Here is a 25,595-nt window from a genome sequence, read left to right on the forward strand (position 1 = left end):
AGTGGCTGTCCAGTCTCTTCTTAAAAACCTCCAGTGATGAAACACCCACAACTTTTGAAGGCAAGCTGTACCACTGATTAATTGTTCTCACTGGTTAGGAAGTTTCTCCTTAATTCCAGGTTGCTTCTCTCCTTGATTAATTTCCGTCTATTGTTTCATGTCCTGCCCTCTGGTGCTTTGGAAAATAAGTTGACCCCCTCTTTCTTTGTAGCAGTTCCAAAAATACTGGAATACTGCTATCATGTTTTCCCTAGTCCTATTCCACCTCTCAGGGTGCGCCATGTCGAATTCCTCCAATTTTCCGACTTTTGCCATGGAGAGTCGCTTCTTGCTTGCGATGTCTTATGCTGCTGGTTTCTGTGCTGACCCTAGGATGGATCCTTAGGGTGTGGTGGTCTCCAGCATGGCTTGCTGGCAGACCGAGGGGGGGAACATAGTTCCTGCTAGACTCTGGTGCTGACCTCACCCCCTAGTGGCTTCAGGCTCTCTTGGTTAAGCAGCACATCCCATCCTCATCACCACTGTTATGTTCTTGGTTCAGTTAGGCATCGATGAGGCAGAGTGGTAAAACAGCAAACATGTTTATTGAGTAACAACAGAAGCAACCATAGTGGCTGCTGAACAGCTATATATACAGTTCACCTCTAGACAGCAACCAATAGATTTAAAGTAACCATTCCTGCCCAAAACATAGTTAACAACTTGGAGACAGGCAGTCTGGGTTGCAGCAACAAGAACCGTTAAGCAGTCATTCACTTAAATACAGCAATTAAGGTCACTACATTGTGCAACTGATTGCAGCAATTAAGGCCAATACATTACACAACATATAAATAACAAGAAAAAAAATCTAAGAAAACAGGTCCACTTAAGAAAGAACTTAGTTTTAAAGAGAGCATTTTCCAGGCCTCTGGAGCCCGGATCCAGCCACTTCTGCACCCCAAAATCACCACGAGGCCATGGATGCGAGCTCCAGAGGCTTGGAAAATGCTTCTGCTGCCAAGATCGGCCAGAGGGGGGAGCAAAATCACTCTGCAGCCCTACATCCAGGCAGCAGAAGCATTTTCCAGGCCTCTGGAGCTCACATCCATGGCCTCGTGGCAATTTTGGGGCACATAAGCAGCCCGATCCACACTCCGGAGGTCTCTTCAAACACTCTTTGAGAAAAGCATTGCCAACCTCTCTCCCTCCCCTCGTCTCTTCCTGGGCACAGAGAGAGGGAGGGAATGAAGGAAGAAAGGAGGGGAGGCAAACAGGAAGAAAGAAAGGGAAGGAAAGAAGGAAGGAGATGGGAATGAAAAGGAGGGAGTCAAGGAAGAAGGGGAGGAAGGAAGGAAGGAAGGAAGGAAGGAAGGAAGGAAGGAAGGAAGGAAGGAAGGAAGGAAGGAAGGAGATTGGAATAAGAGGGAGGGAGGGTCTGAGGGAAGTCCTGCCTTAGCACTTGGCCACCAGCAGCCCTGTTGCCCTTTTGCCATCCCCTGGTGGTCTCCCATTCTATTGCTGAGGATGCTTTGGTTACAAAGCCAGGTCTCCTTGCATGGAGAGGGAGTGGGCTTCTCTCTGACCCACACACTCCTGCACCCACCATGAGCAACCTGGCCAAGGAGAGTGAGCACAGAAGCAGTAGCCTTGAGGAGGAGGTAAATGCACTTGGGCACCCCCTCAGGGAAGTCCGGCTAGGGTAGACAGGACTGTCGGGTCCTGGTGCCATGGTAGCTCAAGGGTCGGGCTGGGCGCTTGACCTCCACTGCCCAGGGCTCCAAGCAGTCTGTGCCACTGTCCAGGGGCCCCCTGCATGGCCTGAGGCTCAGTGAGGCTCCTCTAGTGGATCATGCCCCAGCACTCACCTTGGTCCCACCCCACTCCACCAGAGATCCTCAGATCTGCCCCAGTCCTGCCCAGGCCCACACAAGTGCTCCTGACATGAGTGACATTGAGCTGGCCATGCTCACCCAGTAGGCCATGGCCATGCTGGCCACACTCACCAAGTAGGCCATGCCCACCCAGTGGGTCACGCCCATCTGACACCTGACGATAAATAAGTGGGGTTTGGGTTGCAGTTTGGGCACTTAATCTCTAAAAAGTTTAAAATCACTGGTATAGATTCTCCTGCTTGAGCTGGGGGCTGGTGTCAGGGCCCACTTCAAAACCTAATCCTAAGAAAGCAGAACTCATAGTTTCTTCCAAAAGGAACCTTTATTAGAAGCTGATAGCAGGCATAATAGACAGGATCTGAGGGTTTCCTGCTTAGATCAATAGGTTAAAAGCAGGGCTTTTTTTCTCATAGAACACTCAGAACGGAGTTCCGGCACCTTTTTTGGATGGAACCTTGTAGGGTAGGCAAGGCAGGTTGTATGACATGTGTGAGTTCTGGCACCTTTTTCTTTTACAAAAAAAGCACTGGTTAAAAATGTCCCAAGCAAACCCCACCCCAATAGTTCATCCAGTCAGTTTTAATGGGCCAATCCACAGGTGTTAAGTCCATTGCAGGAGAGAGATGATAACACCAACTGTCTCAGGGTTGCAGCGATGTTTTGTCAGGTCTTCGCACCTTCGCTTCCGAAAGTGAGATAAACCAGTTTCCGGAGGCACATTCCTTTCTCCTCCCTCCTTTCAAGTTGACATCCAGGGGGAAGATAATTCAAAGAGCGTTTATGTGGAAACAGCAAAAGTGTTACAGTGTAGTGATAGAGGAAAACAAAGAAATAGCCTGCAGCATTCCCCCCTCCCCTCCAGGAGCATGGCAGAACCCAGAAGTGTAGAAAGGTTAGAGTTAGAATTAACATTACAAAGAACCCCCTTAGTATTTGCATTCTGACATCCTGCCTCTCTTTAAAAAAAGAAAGATTCACCTGCAGAGAAATAGAGACAAATACATAATCTGGTTTGTTCAGGAATTCAGTGTGAAATTTCTTAAGCAGTTTAGGGGCTTTGATGTGGCGTTTGTGAACCCACTCATTTGAGTAGAGCCATAGTATTTCCTGGAGTCTAGGATATCTTTAATTTCAAAATATTGTTCTCCTTCTGCCATAATGGGAGAAGTGGGTGGAACAACAGCTAGCCTTAATGGTGACTATTGCTTGCATTTTAAAAGGCTGCAGTGAAAAATTGGGTGGATTTGCCTGAGGGATTCCACTGTGACTGGGTTTATAATTCTAACAATGGAAAATGGTCCTACAAATCTGGGTACCAGCTTCTTGGATGGTTGTAGGGGTTTTAGGCATTTGGTGGATAGGTAAACCTTTCCCCCTATAGTAAAAGGTTTTGGCTCGATCCTCTTTTCATCCACTTGAATTTTATATGCTTCCCTAACCTCATCTAAGGCTTTCCTGACAACTGGCCAGGTGTTCTTTAATTGTGCAATCCTCTCCTTTAACAAAGGGATGGCAGATTCTGCAGGGGAAAATTCTGGCATTGGGGTTAAAACTTTGTCCTGTGGCTACTTGGAACAGAGTGTAGCCCATGCTGGAGTGAATGGCATTATTGTAGGTGACTTTGGTGAATGGAAGTAGGTTGGTTCAGTTGTTCTGCTAGTAAGTTAATAAAGCATCTTAAATATTGTTCTAGTACTGAATTCGATCGTTCAGTCCCACCATTTGCTTGCGGATGTTGACTAGATGACAGCCCCTGTGTGGTCCCTAATAAAGCCAGGAATTCTTTCCCGAACTCTGATGTGAATTGCACTCCTCTATCAGATACTGTATAATGTGCTGTGTGGCTCCATGCAATCGATATTTATTTATTTATTTATTGATGGGATTTATATCCCGCCCTATCTACCGAAGGACTCAGGGCGGCTAACAACAAAAACATATAATAAGTACAGAAATCAAGATAAAAATAAAATTGAGAACATCTGTGCAATAAATTAAAATTAGAGAATTTTAAAAAAATAAATTAAAAATTCTAAATATAAATTAATTAAAATGCCTGTCAGTCCAGGTCAGCCTGGTGGAACAGGAGTGTTTTGAGGCCGTGGCGAAAGGTTTGGAGGTTTTGGGCCATCCAAAGCTCAGGGGGGGAGCTGATTCCATAGGGCTGGCGCTCCCACAGAGAAGGCCCTCCCCCTGGGGGTCGCCAACCGACATTGCCTAGCTGACGGTACCCTGAGGAGGCCTTCTCTGTGTGAGCGTACTGGACGATGGGAATTTGTTCCTGGCAGCAGATGGTCCTGCAAGTATCCCGGACCTAAGCCATGTAGGGCTTTAAAGGTAAGTACCAGCACCTTAAATCTCACCCGGAGGGCAACTGGTAGCCAATGCAGCTTACGCAGGAGGGGTGTAATATGGGAGTATCGGGGAGCTCCCATCACAACCCGTGCAGCTGCATTCTGCACCAGCTGAAGCCTCCGGGTGGTCTTCAAGGGCAGCCCCATGTAGAGAGCATTACAGTAATCAATACGGGATATATGTGTTGAACAAACAGTTTCACAAGTGTTTTTGCTATAGGGATCTTTTAGCAGGGGATAAAATGCACTTGTTTGGAAAATAGGTCTGTTATGACCCAAATGACTGTGTTTCCGTTGCTATCTGGTAGTTCCACTATAAAGTCCATAGAGGTCTCTTTCCAAGGTGCCAGGGGGGTTGCTATCAGCTGTAGTAACCTAGGTGACTTCCCTTGTAATCTTTTCGCTGAAGCATTAATTGGGCAGCTAGCTACATAGCTTTCAATGTCCTTCTTTATTGATGGCCATTAGAATTGCCTTTTAACCAGATGTAGTGTTTTCATAAACCCAAAATGGCCTGCAGATTTTGAATCATGGCAAAGTTGCATGACTTTTAGGTATGTATAACTTCTCTCCCACCCAGGGTAGACCATCTGTGATAGCGCACAGGTTTTTGTGGCTTAGGAACCATTCATTGGTTTCTAGTGCTTTTCTAAATTCAATTCCTGCCTGGCTCGCTAATGGATTTTGGAGTTTATTTATTTATTTGATTTATATACCGCCCTTCCCCTGAAGGACTCAGGGCGGTGTACAGGGCAATAAAAATAAGAATACAGGATACAAGATTTAAAGTTAAATGATTGTGCCCAATGTAGTAGGTTAGTTAAAATAATGTTAAAACCCAAACCCATCAGGCCAGGCCGGCTTGTTCGAATAGATAAGTTTTTAGATCACACCGGAAGGAGCGAAGATCGGGGGCCATCCGGAGTTCAGCCAGTAAGCGGTTCCAAAGGATTGGTGCACCCACCGAGAATGCTCTCCCCCTGGGGGTCACCAGCCGACATTCACTGACCGGTGGTACCCTGAGGAGGCCCTCTCTGTGGGAACGTACAGGACGGAGGGAAGTTGACGCCGGCAGTAGGTGCTCCCGTAGGTAATCCGGACCCATGCCATGTAGGGCTTTGTATGTCATCACCAGCACCTTGAATTTCACCCGGAAGGCAACTGGAAGCCAGTGCAGCTCACGGAGCAGAGGTGTAATATGGGAGTATCGGGAGACCCCCCAAAAGAACTCGTGCAGCTGTATTCTGTACCAGCTGAAGCTTCTGAGTGGTTCTCAAGGGCAGCCCCATGTAAAGAGCATTGCAGTAGTCTAGACGAGAGGTCACAAGTGCATGAGTGACTGTACGCAAGGCATCCAGGTCCAGATAGGGTCGCAACTGGCGCACCAGACGAACCTGGGCGAAGGCCCCTCTAGTCACAGCTCCTATATGATCTTCTAAGGAGAGCTGTGAATCTTAAGAGGACACCCAAATTGCGAGCCTTATCTACGGGGGGTAATAACTCACCCCCAAAATTAGTTTAGCTTGTGCTCAGGTAGTTACTCATGTTGCCTGTTGTGTTTCCAGCATGAGTGGCTTTGTTACACTAGCCTGAGTGCTATTATATAGTGGCATTCTGGATAATGCATCTACCAGGAAGTTTCCCCCCCCCTGGCAGGTGTTTCAGTATGAAATTGAAACAGTGGAAGTGTTGTGACCACCATGCTTGCTTAGAAGTAAGTTTCTTGGGTGTTTTTAGTGCTTTCAGGTTCTTGTGATTGTGAATTTTGTACCCCTCCAAAATGTGCCACCAGGTGAGGAGAGCCCATCGCACTGTGTACACCTCCTTTTCCGAGACTGCCCACCTCTGCTAAGTTTCTGTGAGTTTTTTCAATGAATATGCACAGGGCTGTAATGCCCCTTCTTGTTCTCTTGCAACAGTACAGCCCCCACTTCTACATCACTGGTGTCTTCCTGAATTGCAAAAGGCTTCTTGGTGTTGGGGTGCCTTAATTCTTTTTTCCTTACATACATACTGTATGTTAATTTTTCAACCAGCGTGCAGTCTGGGTTCAAAAACGTTAATACATAGGGGCTTCCGGATGACAAGGCGACGCCGGAGGCAGCCATTTCTTGGCTGTCAGCCTCACAGCTCCGTAGAGCTGCCGAAAACAGCGTCGATCAGCTGTTCAGCGGCTTGGAAGCCCCCACCTCGGGAGAAGAGGAGGGGGTGAGCGTCCAGGTAGGGGTAGAGCTCTCCGGGGCCGCCAGAACTTAGAGTTTTGGTGGCGGAAGGATTGAGCCCCCCCGAAGCCTGGGCATGCTCCGGACTGCAAGGCGTCTCTGCTCCGGGTTTTTTGGAGCAGAACAAGGTGTTCGCAACCATCCCTGCTAGCAAGGAAGAGCTTATGAGAAAGAGGACGCAGGCAGAGCGATGCAGGAGATTTTGGTGAAGATGATGTTTTGATCTTTAACTCAATGGACTTTGCTGAATCTGCATGTGAAAGTGAGTGAGGGTGAAAATGGCGACTATATCTTCTAAAGTTCCTGCCCTGAGGCAGCAGTCTTCGGCGAAAACTTTATTGTCCTCTGCATCTGAATCTGTATCAGCTTTTACAGTAAAAGATTTGCAGAGTTTGCTCCAAGAAACTATGGAAAAGCAAATGCAACAATTTGTTGAGATAATGGAGAAAAAGTTGGAGGAGAAGTTTACAGAGAAATTAGCAGAAATGAGAGCAGACATCACATCTGCAACGTTAAATCTGGCTAAAAGTATTGAGATTTTGGATGAAAATGTGGAAGATCTTGTTCAAAATGATACTAGAATGGAAGCCAAAATGACAGAAACTGAAAATATGATAGCGGAAATGGATTATGATTTGATTTCGACACAGTATTTTCAGATGGAGCTTGCTTTGAGAATCAGAGGCCTAAAAGAAAATCCTAAGGAAAATTTGACGAAAATGGTTTCTGAGGTTTTGGAAGGGGTGTTGGAGAGACCAGCAGATGAAATAATGGAAGATATAGATAAAATCTTCCGTGTTAATTTGTGGATTGCAAGACAAAGGAAATTACCCAGAGATGTGGTGGTTTATTTCACAAAGAGAAAGATTAGAAATGAAGTTATCCAGGCCTCCTATAATATTGATTTTGTAATGGATGAGCAAAAAGTTTTGATTTTAAAAGAGATTCCTGCAAGAATTTTAAGAAAAAGGAAGGAATTTGTCTTTTTGACACAAGAATTGAGACGACGTGATATTAAGTTTAGATGGCAAATACCAGAGGGTATGGTAGTGACTCATGAAGGTACGAGGCATTGTCTTACCACGGTGGTTCAGGCACGTGACTTTTTGTGAGGTTTTCTCACGATGAATCGTTAAAGGAGCTTCCAAGCAAAGGCATCACGCAGAGATGCAATCATGTTAGCTTTATTCATGATAGATCAAAGAGAAAGAAGTACTTGGCATGAAAGCATTCATGCCTGCATGTAAGAGAGAAATAAAATAAAACAAAACAAGCTAGTATTACATGACTAAAATAGAGGTTAGGAGTAGAGATAGAACTGGAACAAAGAAGAGAATCAGAGAACTGGAGAACAAAGAGCAGCCCCTCGTGCAGAGGTATTTATGGGGGGTCTTGGCCCCTCCTCGACCATAAAACACTCTCACCAATGGGGCTGTGGGTCCGAGACCCTTGGCTCATCAGTGGAAGCAAATAAACCTCTTTGCCTCCATCTGATGACCCTTTTGGGGAACTGCCAATGGCTGGCACTAAACATCTAACAATTCCCCTTCTTGCCAGCCAATGACAGGGACCAGTGAATGTATGTAAGGGGCGAGCAGGTGTCATAGACATGTATGAAAACATTCAGAAGGCCAAACACAAACGCTTACACAGAAGGTTGTGCCGGTCAATGGGAACAGGTTTGGTAAACAGATCAGCTATCTGGTCAGCTGTATTACAGTGCTCAACATGTATAAAACCCTTTTTGGTAAGCTGCCTGACATTTTTGTAGCGTATGTCTATATGGCGAGATCTAGATCCTACTGCATAAGCCTCCGAGATTGCAATGGCAGCTGTGTTGTCCTCTAGAATTTGGATGGGCAGAGGGGGAGATGCCCAGATGCTTGTTATCAGCTCATTGAACCAAGTCAAATCATTGGCCGTGTCTGACAGGCTGGCATATTCAGCCTCGGCCGTGGAGCAAGAAATAAATTTTTGCTGCCTAACATTCCAATGTACTGGGCAGCCATTTAGCAATATGAGGAAACCGGAAGTGCTCCGTCTAGTTTTGGTGTCGCCAGCCCAGTCTGCATCTGAGTAAGCGGAGAGCTGGGCCGTCTTCCCCTTCTCTGGTTCTAGCATAAGGAGGGCATCAGCTGTGCCCTTTAGGTATCTAAGCACCCTTTTAACAGCAGTCCAGTGGAATTGCTTTGGGTGTTCCACATGCCTGGACAATAGATTCACAGCTAAAGCTATGTCAGGTCTGCTCCAATTGCTGATGTATAGCAAGGAGCCAATCACAGATCTGTAAAGCGTGTTATCTGTGAACTCAGGACCGTCCTTATGGGTGTGGTTGTAAAAATCGGTTTGCATTGGGCTATGCGTAGGATTAGATTCTGTCATTTTGCATTTGGCCAGTAATTCCTCTATCTTTTCTTTTTGAGATAGAGCGAACCCCCCTTTAGTGGCCAAAATATGCACACCCAAGTACTTGTCAACCCGCCCCAAAGACTTCAGAGTAAATTTTTCTTCCAGGGCCTTGGCAAATTCATCACACCCTTTCTTGTTTGGCCCTACATATAATCCACATAAACTAACACCCGTTCTGTGGTACCCTTGGAATTGCGTGTGAAAACACATTGATCTGCATTAGATGTATGGAAACCAACTCTTTCTAAACTCTTTCTAAGACAGTCATACCATAATTTCCCTGACTGCTTAAGACCATATAACCCTTTGTGAAGCAACCATGTATCTCCCCCTTCTTGCTGGTAGCCAGGTGGGGCCCTCACGTAGATCTGCCGGTCCAAGTTGGCGTGGAGGTAAGCCGTCTGGATGTCGAATTGGAAGACTTCTTCTCCCAGAGCGGCTGCAGTCACGAGGGCGGCCTTGATGCTCTCTGCCCGGACGGTTGGAGAGTAAGTCTCCGAGTAGTCTTCCATATAACGCTGAGCGAAGCCCTGGGCTACCAAACGGGCCTTATACAGGTAGAGGCCATTGGCAAGTGGTTTTGCCTTGTAAACCCACCTTGTGCCAATGACTTTCCTCTCCTTTGGAGGTTGCTGGGGGGTGAAGACCTTAAGTTGTTTCAGGCTCTGCATTTCCTTCTCCATCGCGAGCTGCCATTTCTCTTGCTCTTCGATGGGCAGCTCCTGGATGTCAGAGAAGGATTTTGGGGTGACCACAACGCTGTTGACAGACGCTATGTGGCCAATGTCAATTCTCTTTGGCGGGACCCCCTTGTTGGACCGCTTTGACCTCCTTACCTTCTGCCACTCACCGCTCTTTTCTTCCGCGGGTCTCTGAGGTGTCACTGGGGGTGAAGACGGCGTGTCTTCCTCCGTGGGACTGGACGCATCTTCATCTTGTTCCTCATTTTCGTCGGTGGCAGGGTACGAGGTCGCCTCTGGTGATGTCGCGGTCGGTGTGTCCTTGCTGGGTCAGTTGGCATATGGGCTCAGATCATTTGAGTGGATCTGGGTCCAATTAGAGTCCTCTTCGAAAGAGGCAGATTGGGAAGTCACAGGCCTGCCCCCTTCTCCCAGGAAACGATAGGCCTTGGAGCCAGGAGCATAGCCCAAGAACCTTAGTCTCTGAGAAACAGGTTTCCCCTTCTTCCGCAGCTGCTTGGGGATATGCACCCATGCATAGGTACCAAACACACGCAAATGTGCCAGATTTGGTTTCCTACCGTGAACCAGGAAATATGGGGTCTGGTTCACAACACTGCTCCAGGTGCGGTTTAAAGTGTAATTGGCATAATGAATTGCCTCCCCCCAGTATGATTCTGCGACACCCGCGTCTGCAATCAGACTACGCATCATGGTTTGCAGGATTCCATTCCTTTTCTCAGCTACACCATTTTGCGACGGGGTGAACGGTGCAGTTAGGAAATGGCAGATGCCCTTATGCCTTACCCAGTCCTGGAACTTCTGAGACATGAACTCAGCCCCACGATCGCTCTGCAATTGTGCGATCTTGGTCTTGTACTGGGTCTCTATGAAGTTGTACAGCGACTTTATGGCGTCAAAGGCTTCAGATTTCTCTGTGAGAGTATACACGTGACCGTAACGTGAAAAATCATCAACGGCAGTGAGAAAATACCTTTTCTTTCCTAGGGATGGTGTAAAAGGCCCAACCAAATCAACATGTACTAGTTGGTAAGGGTATTGGGTCTTACGGGATGACACCTTTGAGGTAGGAGCAGCCTTCCTCTTTGTTTTCTTGCAAATGGCACAGTCCAGAAACACGTCACAGTCCTTGAGCTGGACTCCCTCAGCAAACTCTCCCATCTTTTTAACTACAGGGAAGCTTGCATGTCCTAGCCTTCTGTGCATGAGGTGGACGCACTTATTGTGCATTGGCTTTCCCATGGACACTCTCTTGGCTCTTGTTGCTTTGAGTGGTGGTGTAGGTGCCTGCTGAGATTCAGGCTCCTTGCCCACACTGCCCTTGGAAAGCCTTGGGGCAGGTTGTGCTGCCTTGGGAGAAAAATATGGCAAGCCATTTATTATTGTAATATTTCCAATGACCTTCTGGTCTCGGGTGACATGACCTCCCCCCTTGCGAAATAGGACTTCCACTTTGTCATCGTCACACAATTTGGTGATGCTCAAAAGGTTGTTGGCTATAGAAGGCGCGTGCAAGACACCCTCTACTTTTCCAAGTCCAGGTAGAGAAACAAACCCCTCCCCAACAACTGAGGCAGTATCACCGTTTGCAACCTTGACAGATGAGGTAATTTTCTTTAACCTTTTAAAACCTTGACTCATATTAGTAATGTGAGAAGAAGCTCCAGAGTCCAGTAACCATAAGTCAGTGGAGCTATCAGCCTTTGTTGTGGGGGTGAGGGAACAAGTATGCAGTGAATGTCCCTTGCCCCTGCCACGCCCCCTTCCTTGCCCCTTCCCTCTTACTTGATTGGGACCACGTTTAGGGGCTTGATGTTGATGGGGGCAGTCTTTCTTGAGGTGCTCCTCAGAGCCACAGATGAAACATTTAAGCAGAGCATTAATTTGCTCTGAGTTGTGGCGCCCCCTTCTGGCTTGCTGAGTGGTGACTCTAGCGTATTCTCCAGCATTTCTCCTTCTCCGATCTTCTTCAATTAGTCTCCCTGTGAGGTAGGACAGATTTATGTCTTCCCTCTTGACCGCTTCGAGTGAAACAATGAAATTGCTCCAACTCCTGTCTAGAGAAGTAAAAATTATAGAGAGCATGCTGACATCAGACACAGGAAAATTTCTGGAAATCAATTCTGCCCTGAGTGCCTTTAATTTTGCAAGATGTTCAGGCATGCTGGCACCAAATTTCAGTTTGATTGTATAAAGCTCAGTTGTATATCTGGTGATGGAACCAATGGTATCGCTGTTGAATAATTTGAATAACAGTTCCCAGACCTGAGCAGCTCTGAGACCAGCTGGGATGCTAGGGAACAAGTTATTATCCAGGGAACTGAGTAGAGCAGAATAAGCCTGCAAGTGTAGCAGCTCTTCTTGACGTCCCCATGGAGGAGGGGGTGGTTTTCGAACCATTTGTAGAATCCCATGCTTTAAGAGATATAGCTGTATATCTTTACTCCAACTGCTATAATTTTCTCCTGCTATTTGCAGTTTTTTAAAATCACTAGGAAGGTCTGTGACCAGGAACTCAGACCCATATTTAAAGAATTCTGAGATGGGCATTGATGTAAAAGGAAGCGGAAAAACACTTACTCCTGAAGCCGTTTCTGCAGTGAAATGGGACACTCTTTTTTCTTGTTGCTTATTTAGCAATTCCATATGGGCGTGCCCGGAGACCATGTGATCAGGGGGAGGGCGTTGTTCAGGGTTTCTCCCTTCTTCCCATGAGGCATTGGGGGGGCGGAGCCCAGATTTACCAGCCCGGGGTTGTTTGAATGGATCCTCCCGAGAATTAAAACCACATGGATTTTTATCAATGCCTGTTTTGCCCTGAGGAGCCCATTGCTGGTCCTGAAGACCTGAAGAGAAGGTGGGAGGCCGCAGGGGTTGATTGTTGGGAGGCTGCAGGCTGGATTCCCCCCGGCAGTTGGGCTCTGGGGAGAAGATGGGAGGCCTTGGAGGGGGGGTGGGCACCCCCGATGTCTGTTTGGCCGCTGTCTTGCTAGCCTCTAAGGCAGTGGCCAGAGCTTGCATGGCTGTCTGGAGAGCCGTTGTAACAGTTTTGGCTGGGCAGACATCATTGCTGTCATAGCATTTTACAGACCACATGGGCGGAGCCATCTTGTTTCCGCTTGCCCCCGGAAGCTGTAGCTCTCAGCTGGGAGGGGGGGTTCCCGCCAAAAGCCCTGGGGTCCCGGGGTCACTAAGGGTGGCAGGCGCCATATTTGGGAGCCTCGTGGTCCCTTCGGTTTCCTGGGCTGCCTTCCCCCTCCCTTTCCCCTGCATTGCAAGGATCTCTTTAAGCAGCTCTTCACGTTCCTGTGCAGTCAGTTTACTCACACGGCGTTTGGTCTCAGCCAGGTCCGTCTCTGCAGCATCTGAGCAGCCTTGGACAGTTTGCAAACCTTGTATGCTCTCCTCTGTGGCGTTCAGTTGTAGAGAGGCATGTGAATGGGTCCCAGATGCTCTGCTGGATCCTCTGACGGGATGAAGGTAATTTGCGCTTTCATCTGCAGCTGAGGTTGCCTCAGGAACTGAAGTCTTGGATGTAGGCAGGGAGGCTGTCTTCGATCGATGACTTCTGGTAACGATCTGGGATCTCCGGCCATCCATTTCAGTTTCAAATTTTCTGCAAGCTTGGAAGCTTTCCTTTAAACCATCCTCTCTGCTACCAACTTGTGAGGTTTTCTCACGATGAATCGTTAAAGGAGCTTCCAAGCAAAGGCATCACGCAGAGATGCAATCATGTTAGCTTTATTCATGATAGATCAAAGAGAAAGAAGTACTTGGCATGAAAGCATTCATGCCTGCATGTAAGAGAGAAATAAAATAAAATAAAACAAGCTAGTATTACATGACTAAAATAGAGGTTAGGAGTAGAGATAGAACTGAAACAAAGAAGAGAATCAGAGAACTGGAGAACAAAGAGCAGCTCCTCGTGCAGAGGTATTTATGGGGGGTCTTGGCCCCTCCTCGACCATAAAACACTCTCACCAATGGGGCTGTGGGTCCGAGACCCTTGGCTCATCAGTGGAAGCAAATAAACCTCTTTGCCTCCATCTGATGACCCTTTTGGGGAACTGCCAATGGCTGGCACTAAACATCTAACACTTTTACAGTAATGTTTTAAAAGCAGTCCCCATATCGTCTTTGGAGTCTACAAAGAAAAAAGGTGACAGAGAGCCTCAACGTTCCAGAGAGAATCCACAAGATGTTGAAGGGTTAACGCAGACAGATGTGAAAGTTACAGGTGTGGGTCAAATTTCATCACCACGGGAGAAGGCCAGAAATTGGAAGAGGTGTGCTGTTTCTGGAAGAATGAAGCAAACCTGAGGATTTAGTTGCATAATTGCAAGAGATAATAATGTAATAAGGATGCTAGAAGGATTAAGTATGTGGGGATTCATTTTTCACCCTTATAAAATAATTATATAATATTTTGTGTTGTTTTAGTTTGAAGATGATTATGAAAATTTGGTAATTGGGAAGATTTGTAGTAGTGTTTATTGATATTCTGTAGGTTATGTTTTGTTATTTGGATGGAAAGTTTTAAGCCTGGAAGGTAGTGTATGGTATTTTAAGTTGTATAATATATTAGGAGAAGGAAAGGTTGTATTAATTTGGTTTTAGTATGTTAAAGTCTAGTTGGATAGAAGAATAGTTTTATAAAGCTGATATAAATTGTTTTATGTGTGATTGAAATTAATTTGTAATACCTCTATGGGCAATATTGGAGTAGGTAATAGAATATAAGAGTATAAGAATGATGTGATTATATAAAAAAAATTAAGTTTGGAAGTAATCTATGGTATTTTAATTTGTATAATATATTAGGATAATATGAATTTAAGGTATTATTTTGTATTTGAATAATCATTGATATGATATATATATGTATGTATGGAATTTACCTATATGAGTTAAAGTTTGATAGTTTGAATAGCTTAGGATTGTTTGCGTAAGTTAGATCATGATTGTTTGTTTGTATTTTTATACCCTGTGTTTTGGTATTAGATTGGAAAGTATTATTTTGTATTTGTATAATTATTGATATGATATATACATATATGTTTGGAGTTTTCTTATATGAGTTAAAGTTCGGTAGTTTAAATAGTTTAGGATTGTTTGCGTAAGTTAGATTATGATTGTATTTTTATACCCTGTATTTTGCTCTGGGAAGCCGGGGGGGGGAGGGGAAAGGGAGGGAGGGGTTGGGGAGGGTGGGGGAGGGGGAAGAGGGTGGGGGGGAGGGGGTTGGGAGGGTTTTTTTTTCTTTTTTGGTTTGCTAAAGATAAAATGTATTGTAAAACTTTTGAATAAAAAAAACGCTAATACATAATCAAATCCTAATCTTTGGTTCTTTCCTCTAGCCATTTGTAGAATAACTCCCAGCTTTGGTAGTATTTTCAGTTTTTTCAGCCTCTCGAATGCAGCTTGGCATTCTACTGTCCATTTTAACGGCTGGCTTGGCTTGAGTTTTCCCTCCCCTCTGGTTTTCAGTAAATTCGTGATTGGTAAGGCTATTTTGGCAAAGGAGGGAATGAATTGCCAATAAAAGTTGGCGAATCCCAGGAAGCTGTGTAATTGCTCCGTAGTGCAGGGCGGCACCCATTCTAGCACTGCTTGGACTTTCTCGGGATCCATTTTTATGCCCTCTGGGGATATGCGGTAACCCAGATAATCTATTTTATCCTTATGAAACTCACACTTAGAAAGGTTTGCATAGAGGTGAGCTACCCATAGTTTGTTTAGGACTGCTGTGACCAATATGACATGTTTGTCCATGGTCTCCATGAATATAAGGATGTCATCCAGGTAAATGAGTACACCTTTGTACAGGTGTTCCCTTAGCACGTCATTTATCAGGTGCATGAATACAGTGGGAGCTCCCTGGAACCCAAAAGGTAGAACCCGGAATTGGTAACACCCCAAGGGGCAATTGAAGGCGGTTTTCCACTCATCCCCTTCCTTAATTCTGATTCGGTAGTAAGATTCCCTTAGGTCCAGTTTGGTGAAAATCTTCTCTTTTGAAACGTGGGATAACATGTCCTTCATGAGGGGGAGAGGGTATAGATTGCTTTTGCTTATTGCATTCAAAGCCCTATAATCCACGCAGAAGTTCCATCGTTCTTTTCTCAGAATAATACAGGGGCAGCCATTTTTGGCTTTGCCGGCTGAATAAAACACTTTTCAAAAATTTTGTCTATGAATTTTTGCATTTCTTTCAATTCTTGTGAGCTCATGGAGTACAATCTAGGCTTAGGAAGTTTTGTGCCTGGTCTGATTTCTAGCACAAAGTCTGTGGGCCAATGAGGCAGCAATTCATCGGACCTTTCCTCGCTGAATACTTCAGCCAGGTCTCTATACTCCTCTGGTATTTCAGGTAGTTCCTTTTCTCCCCCATTGCAGATTTCTCGTGCCGGGACTCCCCTTCTTGGGGGCTGGGCTGGTGCCTTGGCTGATTCCCCTTTTGGGAATCTAAGCTCTGCCATTCTCCAGTCCACCCATGGGTTCCACTTGGCTAGCCACACCATGCTCAGGATTATGGGACATTCCATGCCAGGGGTTACCAGGAATGTTATAGTCTCTATGTGGTCTCCCAGGGTGAGTTGAAGTGGTAGCATTGCTAGGGTGGTGGGCAACTGCCCCCCCTGCTATGGACCCATCTAATTGACCGAATGAGATCAGTTTCTTCAGCCTCCTCACCAGTATTCCTAGATTCCCCACTAACGTTGGGCTTATAAGGCAGCAGGTGCAACCAGAGTCAATTAATGCCGTGACTTCTACGGCTTTGGGAATGTTTGGGGCTAACAATGTTGCTGTCCTAGTAAGGGGTGCAATGGGTCCACTTACGAGGGGTTCATCCTTGGAGTTGTCATTGGATGAGTGGGATGCTCCTCCAGTGTGGGCCAGAGTTCCCTTTCCTTGTGGAGATGAGGTGAGGAAATTGATGGCCTCCGTGCCTTTCATGGCTGTCTCCTTTGGCTTTGCTGGTGGTTTTCTGGGTTTTGCAGCCAGGGTCTGGTCTGATTTTCCAGTCAGGGTGCAAAAGCGGCATTTGGCAGCGTGGTGCCCTTCTTTTCCACACTTGAAACACCTGGTGTTTCTTTTGGCAATTGATTGCTGCTTTGCTGGCTCGTGGGTTGGCTCCGATTACAACTTCATCCATGATCTCCCTCCTCTGCGTTGCCTCTTGGCCAGGTTGATCTTGGCTTCCTCAGCTAGGACGTATCATTCTTGAAGCCAATGAGGATCTCCCCAAGGGAGGCAGGCATCACAGAAGTCATAGTTTAGCTACTGCTAAGCTTGTAAGCCGCCCTGAGTCTTCGGAGAAGGGTGGGATATAAATGGAATTAAAATAAAATAAATAAATAAAATAGTTTAATCCATCTTTGAAGTGGCTGAGTAGGATGTCCTCTGGCAAGTTCAGTTTGCTGGCCAGTGTTCAGAATTCTTGGGTGCATTCCACCACTGGTCGCCTGCCTTATTTCACCATGTTTATCCTTTCCTGGGCTTTTCGGTCGGCCAAAGGGTCTTCAAAACAGCACCTGATTTTGATTTCAATTGATTGAAATTCATTAACTCTGGGACATCAGAATCATGGAGGTCTACAACCCAGTCCACTGTGATGCCATCCAGGACAGCTTACATGATGCAAATTCTGCCTCAGTCGGTTGGGATGTCCCGGCTGTACTCCTCCATATAGTTTAGCACCTGGGTTAAGAAGAATCCCACGGAACTTCACATCTAATGGAGGGAACTTCTGGATGGATCGGTAGTGCGTTTTCCATTTGTGTCATTTCCCTTCTCTGTCTGTTATTTCCATGTGACAGGGAGTGGCTACAGCAGTGGCAACCATGGCAGTTACAATGGCTCCGTTGGATGGGTCTGGAACCTTGTGTTCAGCTTCCCCTTTGTTGGCTCTCCTGCTGGATCCCAGGTGGATGGTACCTCAATACAGTTCAGCTTTCTCCTCCTCCATGGAGTCAAGGGCCATTTTCATTATGCCGATTGCCTGTTCCACCAATCGGCTGGAGTGCCCCTGGCGATCCTCCTTGTTGTCGCTGAGATGGAGAGACCTTTCCATCTCCACCTTCCAGCCTGGCTAATGGCTGCCTTGTCTGAGCATCATCTTTCTGGCATTCTTCTCCCAGTTGTCCTTCCTTCCAATGCCCATCAACCACCTAGGCTTATGGTGGCATTCTGTCACCACTTCCTCTTCCGAAGAGCTTGAGGATCCAGAGCTGGAGTGTTTCCAAAGGTCTGCTCTGCAGGAGGCTCTACCACCTCCACCCCCCATAGCAGGTTCCTCTCTCTCATTACATTGTCTGACATGATTTGCCAAGTCCCCCGGTAAGGGCTTTATATTACTTTATATTACTTTATATTACTGCAGATCCTGTCTAATGTCAGGGCCCACTTCGAAACCTCATCCTAAGAAAGCAGAACTCATGGAAGCAGTTTCTTCCAAAAAGAACTTTTATTAGGAGAAGCTGATAGCAGGCATAATAGACAGGATCTGAGGGTTTCCTGCTCAGATCAATAGTTTAAAAGTGTCCCAAGCAAACCCCACCCCAATAGTTCATCCAGTCAGTTCGAATGGGCCAATCCCCAGGTGTTAAGTCCGTTGTGAGAAACAGCTGATAATGCCAGGGTTGCAGCAATGTTTTGTCGAGTCTTCGCACCTTCCCTTCTGAAAGCGGAGATACACCAGTTACCAGAGGTGCATTCCTTTCTCCTCCCTCCTTTTAAGCTGACATCAAGGGGGAAGATATTTCAAAGAGCATTTATGCAGAAACATCAAAAGTGTTACAGTGTAGCGATAGAGGAAAACAAAGAAATAGCCCACAGCGTTTCCCCCCTCCCCTCCAGGAGCATGGCAGAACCCAGAAGTGTAGAAGAATTAGAATTAGAATTAAATAACTAGAAGACCTCCAAGGTTCCTTCCAGTTCTATTCTGATTGAATTCAGTATTCCAGGTGTGGTCTTACTAAGATTAAAGTAGTACTAATACTTCACGTGATTTTGATTCTGTGCCTCTGTTTATACAGTACAGCCAAGAATTATATTACCTTATTTGGCTATTGCTGAACACTATTGGTTCATATTTAAGTGATTGTCCACTAGGACTCCAAGGTCCATCTCACAGTTTCTGTTCTTGAGCCACATTTCACCTAATCTTTACTTGTACCTTTGTTTTTTCCTGCCTAAATGTAAAACTTTTAGGATCCTGAGCTTGTCTTCTGTGGTTTGGCTACTGCTTCCAGCTTAGTGTCATTTGCAGATTTGATGAGTTCCCTTTCTATTCCCTTATCTAAATCATTTATGAAGATATTGAAGATACTGGGTCTAAGATGGAACCTTGTGGTTCCCCACTTACTTCCCTCCATATAGATGTTGTACCATTAAAGACTACTTGTTGAGTATGGTTTGTCAATCAGTTACAAATCCATCTGGTGGTGATGTTCTCTATCCCAAATTTTTCTAGCTTACCAAGAGGTAGGCTGTGGTCTATTTCAGGGCTTTTCAACTAGTGGTACGGGTACCACCTGTGGTACATTGGCACCTGGCAGGTGGTATGCGACCATCCTAGAAAAGTGGTAGCGGGGGAGGGGAATGAGCTGAACCAGTGGCAGCACTGCACAAGCCTGAGTGATAGATGGCTGGAGCTGCAAGGCTGTCAGGGCTCAGTGAAAGCACCAGGATCAGCGCCAGGCTCCAGCTGGAGCTCAGTGCTGATCCTGGCGCTTCTGAGCCCAGAAGAACCACCAATCAGCTGGAATGTTGCAGCATTCCCAAGGTCTTGTGATTTACATTCAGATGCTTGGCAACTGATTCATATTTATGATGGTCACAGTGTCCTGGGTTGATGTGAAGTGACCAAAACCTGCTGCAACTACCCAGCAGACGGGGGGAATAAAAACCAAACACCCCCCCACACACACACCCCACCTCCAATGCCAATCCTCAACAGAAATGCTCATAACAATGAAAACCTCGAACAGGAGAAAGAGCGCCACTGGGTGGGCAGGCAGTTGTTTTGCTCGGCTGTGGCTCGGGGGGCACTTTTTTCAGTTCCATGGTAACTTTGAACAGTCACTAAGCGAACTGTTGTAAGTCGAGGACTACCTGTACTTCATCACTTTTTTCCTTTTTTTTTTTGACACCTTGCTAGGCGACTGGTGGTACTCGGATGTTGCCATATCCTAAAAGTAGTACAATGGGAGAAAAAGTTGAAAAGCCCTGGTCTATTTTGTCAAATGTATAACAAGAACAATTGTCTTTGGAATCCTTGGCATGGTTATCTTAAACAAAAACCTTCAAATGTGATCTCTTTTGATAACTATCAAGTAGTCTTGCTGTGGGCAGTTTCCATGTGAATTTTGTCTCATTTCAGGCCATGACACTACAGCAAGTGGCTTGTCCTGGATTCTATACAATCTTGCTCAAAACCCCAAGTATCAAGACCAATGCCGGGCAGAGATTCAGGATCTGCTGCAGGGGCGAGAAAGAAAAGAAATTGAATGGTAATGGGCTGTGGGCGGAAAGAAAGCAATCCAGAGGGTGGAACATCAAGGCAGATTCATATGTTACTTGAATGAGAAAGTGAACTAAGCCAGAGCTAGTGTCTTCCATAATGAAATCATAATGGTACATCATTAAGAGCATCTTCATATGCTGGCTGGGGTATTCTGGGAATAAGTCCACACAAGTTGCCAAGGTTGAGAAACCCTGGTCCAGAAGTTCATTAAATGATTGTATTTTGAGGATTATGCAAGTTGTTTGCTTAGAGAACCTATTGTTAAGGTGTCCTAGAAATTGTCTGCTTAGGGAATATTACATGTGTATGTTAAAATGCCAGTACCTTTTTGGCCAAACTGAACTAGAAATGGGGAAGATCAGAAAGATGCTCAGGAAGGGTTTCATTTTCAAGAGCAGACTGAGGACTTTAGACTGCCCAAATATAAACAGGACTCAACTGTAGCTGTCTCTAGATGGAAGCCATTTTGTAAGTCCATTAGTTGTCTGCACAGCAAAATTGCTGGCTGAGGTTCTGGAATATAAATTTTTAAAATTCCCATCTGCCTCTGTTTATTATGTTATTTAAGTTTTGCAGAGCTACCTGACTATTTTGTAGGAGACATTTGCCTTTTATAAACTTTATGAGTTTGCCTCTAGCTTTTCTTTGTGAGATTTTCTCTGTCCTTTCCCTTCATTAGGCCATGTTCTGAGGTAGAGTTCTCCTTTCGTCTGCTGGCTATTTATGGGACACAATTCAGGCAGATTTTTTGTCTTGGCAGGATTGTCAATTTTGTGTGATGGGCTCTCAGCAAATTTACTCTTTTAGAGAATCTACTTTGCTTTTAGCTACAGCCAACAAGTTGAAGATTGAAAGAATGGTCAGTGCTGCCAGAATACTTTATCTGGTTACAAAATCAAGTGCAGTCTGGCAGAAATCAAGCTGTACATATACAGTGGGTCTGGTTTGAACATCCAAAGCTAAATCACCATCAGAACATATTCCCTTTCTTTCCAAACAGTTCTGACAAGTTCCTGGCTTTCCACCTATAGTTTGATACTTTTGGCTGTAGCTCATCAAAACAGGCTCCTGATTTTTCTGGGTTTGACCAGGCAAAATGTGTAGGATAGTTCACAAGGAGTTTTGAGAGATAGCTAAAATGGTGGGTTTTGGCATCTACCAAAGCCAGCCTCTAGTCACAGCAATTTTATATAATTATTTCATATTTTCCATTATTCTTTATTCTTTACTAAGTAGCCACGATACAAATACTGTACTTTTTTCTTTCTGAAATCTGAAGAATGCCACTATTTGTAAGAAATCACTACACCGCTACAAAAATACGCAATACCAAGGATGAAAGCCCTTATGAATGGTTGGGGTGAATATTAGAGGAAAGAGAAATGACATTGCTATAGAATATACTACAAGCCACCCAACTGGGCAAAGAAAATAGATGAACATTTTGCTATTCAGTTAAATAAGGTATGCAGGAAACATACCACTGTAATAATGGGGTATATTAATTACCTAACATCACCTGGGAGATGCTTGGGAACTCTGAGAAATGAAATTATTAAAGCCCAGTGAGAAAGAAAAAAAGGAATGCAGGTAAAAATAAGTAAGAAAACCCTTTTCCACTTTAGATGAGTTGAAATTGCCAGGATCAGATGGTTTATATTCCAGAGTTCTGAAAAATCTTAAATTCTCCTGAATTTCACCTTAACCATATGTTCTCTAACTCTCTCCCAAAGATACTTTTTCAGGAGGCAACTGGACTTTCTTGTTTTTCTATGAAGACATTTCACTTCTCATCCAAGAAGTTTCTTCAGCTCTGACTGGATGGTGTGGAATGGAAGTGTTTATATTCCTTGCAGACAGCTGGCCATTTCTTTTAGAGAATCATTGAGGTCATTTGGAGGTTTATCCTCAGTGTAATGTATTGGGCCTTGTTTTACTAAGTGTACCATGTGGGTTTTGAATGCAGGAAGGTTGCTTAAGCAAGTAGCTGGCTAACAACTCCCAGCTCCTCAGACAACCCGTCTTCGGAGCTGCCATTGGCTGCTTCTAGGGAGGCAATAGGTTGCTTTAAACCTATTGGCCACCACCTCTAGGTGGTGGCCAATAAATAGCTGCATCACAGCCCTGTTTTCTCAGTTCAAGTTCCTGCCTGAACTCACTCGCCTCATCTCTTCATTCAAGCAAAGAACCCAATACACAACACTCAGGATCACCTGAGTAGGGCAAATGTGTTTGGAGCTTTCTTGGCTGCAGGATGTTTTCTGCCCTGTGTTCTTTCACTGTTGAAGACAGGTGCAGACTGTTGGGGCTTTTTCAGGAGGCAACTGGACTTTCTTCTTGTTTTTTTTTTTTTTTTTTGAAGAAGAAAAAGCACCTTTGGGACAACCATGACCTGGATGACTGAGAATTTCCATAGACATTTTTTTATTCACCTTTCCTGTTTTGTTTCCCTTGTTATGTTTGTTTCCCTTGTTATGCTTTTAAGATGTTCTTTTTAGGAATTCCTACTAAATGTGAATTCTTTTTCTCATTAGCTTCTCCTGCAATGGAATCTTTTTTATCATTGCTTATTTTTTTTTCCAAAAATACTTTGAAGTCTAAGATATGTATTCATTTATTCTCAGAGTTTCTTCAGCCCATTAATGGTGGGCAGGAAGAGATGCCTTGGTGGAGCAGTGGGCTAATGCCTCCTTAAGTAACAGCTGCCTGCAATTAGTGCAGGTTCGCATCCCACCAGGCTCAAGGTTGACTCAGCCTTCCATCCTTCCGAGGTAGGTAAAATGAGGACCCAGATTGTTGGGGGCAATTAAGCTGACTTTGTAATAATGCTGCTTGGGAGGGGTGTGAAAGCCCTAATAAGCAGGCATATACATAGAATGAAGGCTACTGCTAAGCTTGTAAGCCGCCCTGAGTCTTCAGAGAAGGGCGGGATATAAATGGAATTAAAATTAAAATTAAATTAAATTAAACCTTTCTAGAAAGACATGAATGGATTTCCCCTTTTTGCACATTTACCGTATTTTCCGGCGTATAAGACGACTTTTTAACCCATGAAAATCACCTCAAAAGTTGGGGGGTCGTCTTATACACCCAGTCGTCTTATACGCCGGAAAATCAGTGGGTGGCGTCTGGCAGGAGCCGGCAGGGCAGTCCTGCGCACGCGCGCACTCCCCGGCTGCTCCTTAGCAGCTGGGGAGTGCGCGCGTGTGCAGGACTGCCCTGCTGGCTCCCGCCCGACGCTCTTCCCTCTTGAGGCAGCATCGCTCCCTGGCTCCTAAGGAGTCCTCGGGGATGCTGCCTCAAGAGGGAATAGCATCGGACGGGAGCCGGCAGGGAAATCCTGCACGCTTTCATAAGGCGCGTTCCTTTCCAGCGGGCCCGTCGGACGGAGGTGGGATGCGGCTGCTTGGAGGAGGGTGCTTGGAGGAGGTTAGAGTAATCTGTTCGCTGCTTTCTCAGGCTTCCCTTTGGGGGACGCGTTGGAAGTCCCTGGCCTTGCCACCTGTGGGACTGCTCTGGAGGAGTGAAGGTCCAGGAAGCGGGTGGGAAGGGGGGCAGTTTCTTGCAGCTCCTGGCGAAATAGCCCCCTCTGATCTGGAGTGCATTTGTTTGCTTTCTTTAAGGACAGAGCCAATACCGAGGTTTTCTAAAAAAAATTTGCAGGGAGCGTCGCCTGGCTCTCGAGTTAGTGCCTCAGGCGCCGCGCTGGCCAATCCTTACCACTCCCCCGTTGGCGAGGGATGAGTTGTGCCTGGAGTTTGCACAGTTTCATCGTGCGCTGGCAAAAGGGCGGGATCTAAGTTTGGTTTGACCGGGGCTTCACCGCTGTTTCGCTTTTTTCTAGCACGATAGATGGACCGGCCACTTCTACTTTTTCCCCTCTCTCATCCTCCCCCTGCTGCCTCAAGAGGGAAGAGCCAGCTCCCGTCCGACGCTCTTCCCTCTTGAGGCAGCATCGCTCCCCGGCTCCTAAGGAGTCCTCGGGGATGCTGCCTCAAGAGGGAAGAGCGTCGGACGGGAGCCGGCAGGGAAGTCCTGCTCCCGTCCGATGCTGCGCTTCCGCCAGGTGGTGCTGGCTGAGACGAGCCAGCAGGCAGCCACCGTGAGCGCGGCACTGAGGGGCAACGGCAGGACGGCCAGCAGCCCCACATGCAGCAGCAGCCGCCGGCTCAGCAACAGGTCCGAGCGCAGGAGCCGCACCGCCAGGCTGCCCAGGAAAAGCAGCCACACCGAGAGGCTGCACGCCCAATCCAGCTCCATGAGGGGCAGGGCGGGAAGCCAGATGGGAAGAGGGACCGGGAGCCCGGGCCGAGCGTGCCTCGGCTGACGGTGAGAGGGAAGCGGCACATGAAAAAGAGGCTGTGGGCGGAGCTGTCCCGCCCTGCGCCGAATGGGAGAAGTTCAAGGCCTGGGGGGGAAACAGGAGGGGCGCCGGCCATGGCAGGGTGGCGGCTGCCCTCCAGTGCTGCCTGCCGCCTGGGAAACGCTGCACCTCGGGGGCCAGCAGAAGCACGGGAGCAGCGGGAGGGCCAGCGGGGCCAGTCGGGCCTTCGCCTCCTCTGCGACGGACAGGGAGGGCAGGGCATGTACGTATTTTTCGGCGTATAAGACAAAAAACCTTGAAAAACTTCTTAAAAGTAGGGGGTCGTCTTATACGCCGGGTCGTCTTATACGCCGGAAAATACGGTAAACTACATCAACTCTTTTACAGTACTCTAGCATTTCCCTGATGCTCCAGGAGCTCTGAAAGATTTCTTTACATGCTGGGGAACAAGTCCACACATCTTAAAGTAGCCAAGCTTGAGAAACCTTGGTTCAGAGGTTCATTAAATTATTGTATTGTTGAGGATTGTGCAAGTTGTTTGCTTAGAGTTAAAGAACATATGGTTAAGGTGAAATTTACGAGAATTTCAGATTTTTAGAACTCTGGGATATAAATCATCTGATCCTGGCAATTTCAACTCATCTAAAATGGAAACATGTTTTCTTACTAATTTTTTGCCTATTTTTACCTGCATTCCTTTTTTTCTTTCTCACTGGGCTTTAATAATTTCATCTGTCAGAGTTTCCCAAGCATCTCCCAGGTGATGTCAGGTAGTTAATGTACTCCATTATTACAGTGGTATATTTCCTGCACACCTTATTTAACTGAATAGCAAAATGTTCATCTATTTTCTTTGCCCAGTTGGGTGGCTTGTAATATAATGCCTATAGCAATGTCATTCCTCTTTCCTCTAATATTCACCCCAAACCATTCATAAGGGCTTTCATCTTCGGTATTGTGTATTTTTGTAAAGGTTTAGTGATTTCTTACATACATGCAACTGCCCATCCTCTTTGAGGGGGTCTGTTTCTTATGAACAGTTTATATTCTTTTAGCAGTCGGTTCCAATCAAGTCCACTTCCTTCTCATCTCTCTCTTCCTCATTGTCTGATTTGTTTTCTTGGGTTTGTGCTTGTGCTTTGGTCTTAAAGATTGGTAACTCTCCCCTTCCATTTTTAGTTTA

At 46.0% G+C, this 25,595-nt stretch overlaps 1 protein-coding gene across 1 annotated transcript in view; it reads left to right on the forward strand.

Annotated features, from left to right (window-relative positions):
* Positions 1-25,595, forward strand: part of CYP4F22 (cytochrome P450 family 4 subfamily F member 22) — a gene marked incomplete at its 3' end in the record, with an annotated part of 138,120 nt that overhangs the window by 102,398 nt on the left and 10,127 nt on the right. Inside the window, exon 8 of the mRNA XM_083354700.1 lies at positions 19,945-20,074. Within this exon, the coding sequence (XP_083210826.1) occupies positions 19,945-20,074 (130 nt within the window). The remainder of the gene's footprint in view (positions 1-19,944; positions 20,075-25,595) is intronic.

Source organism: Vipera ursinii, assembly GCF_947247035.1.
Source record: "Vipera ursinii genome assembly, chromosome: 2".
NCBI lineage: Eukaryota > Metazoa > Chordata > Lepidosauria > Squamata > Viperidae > Vipera > Vipera ursinii.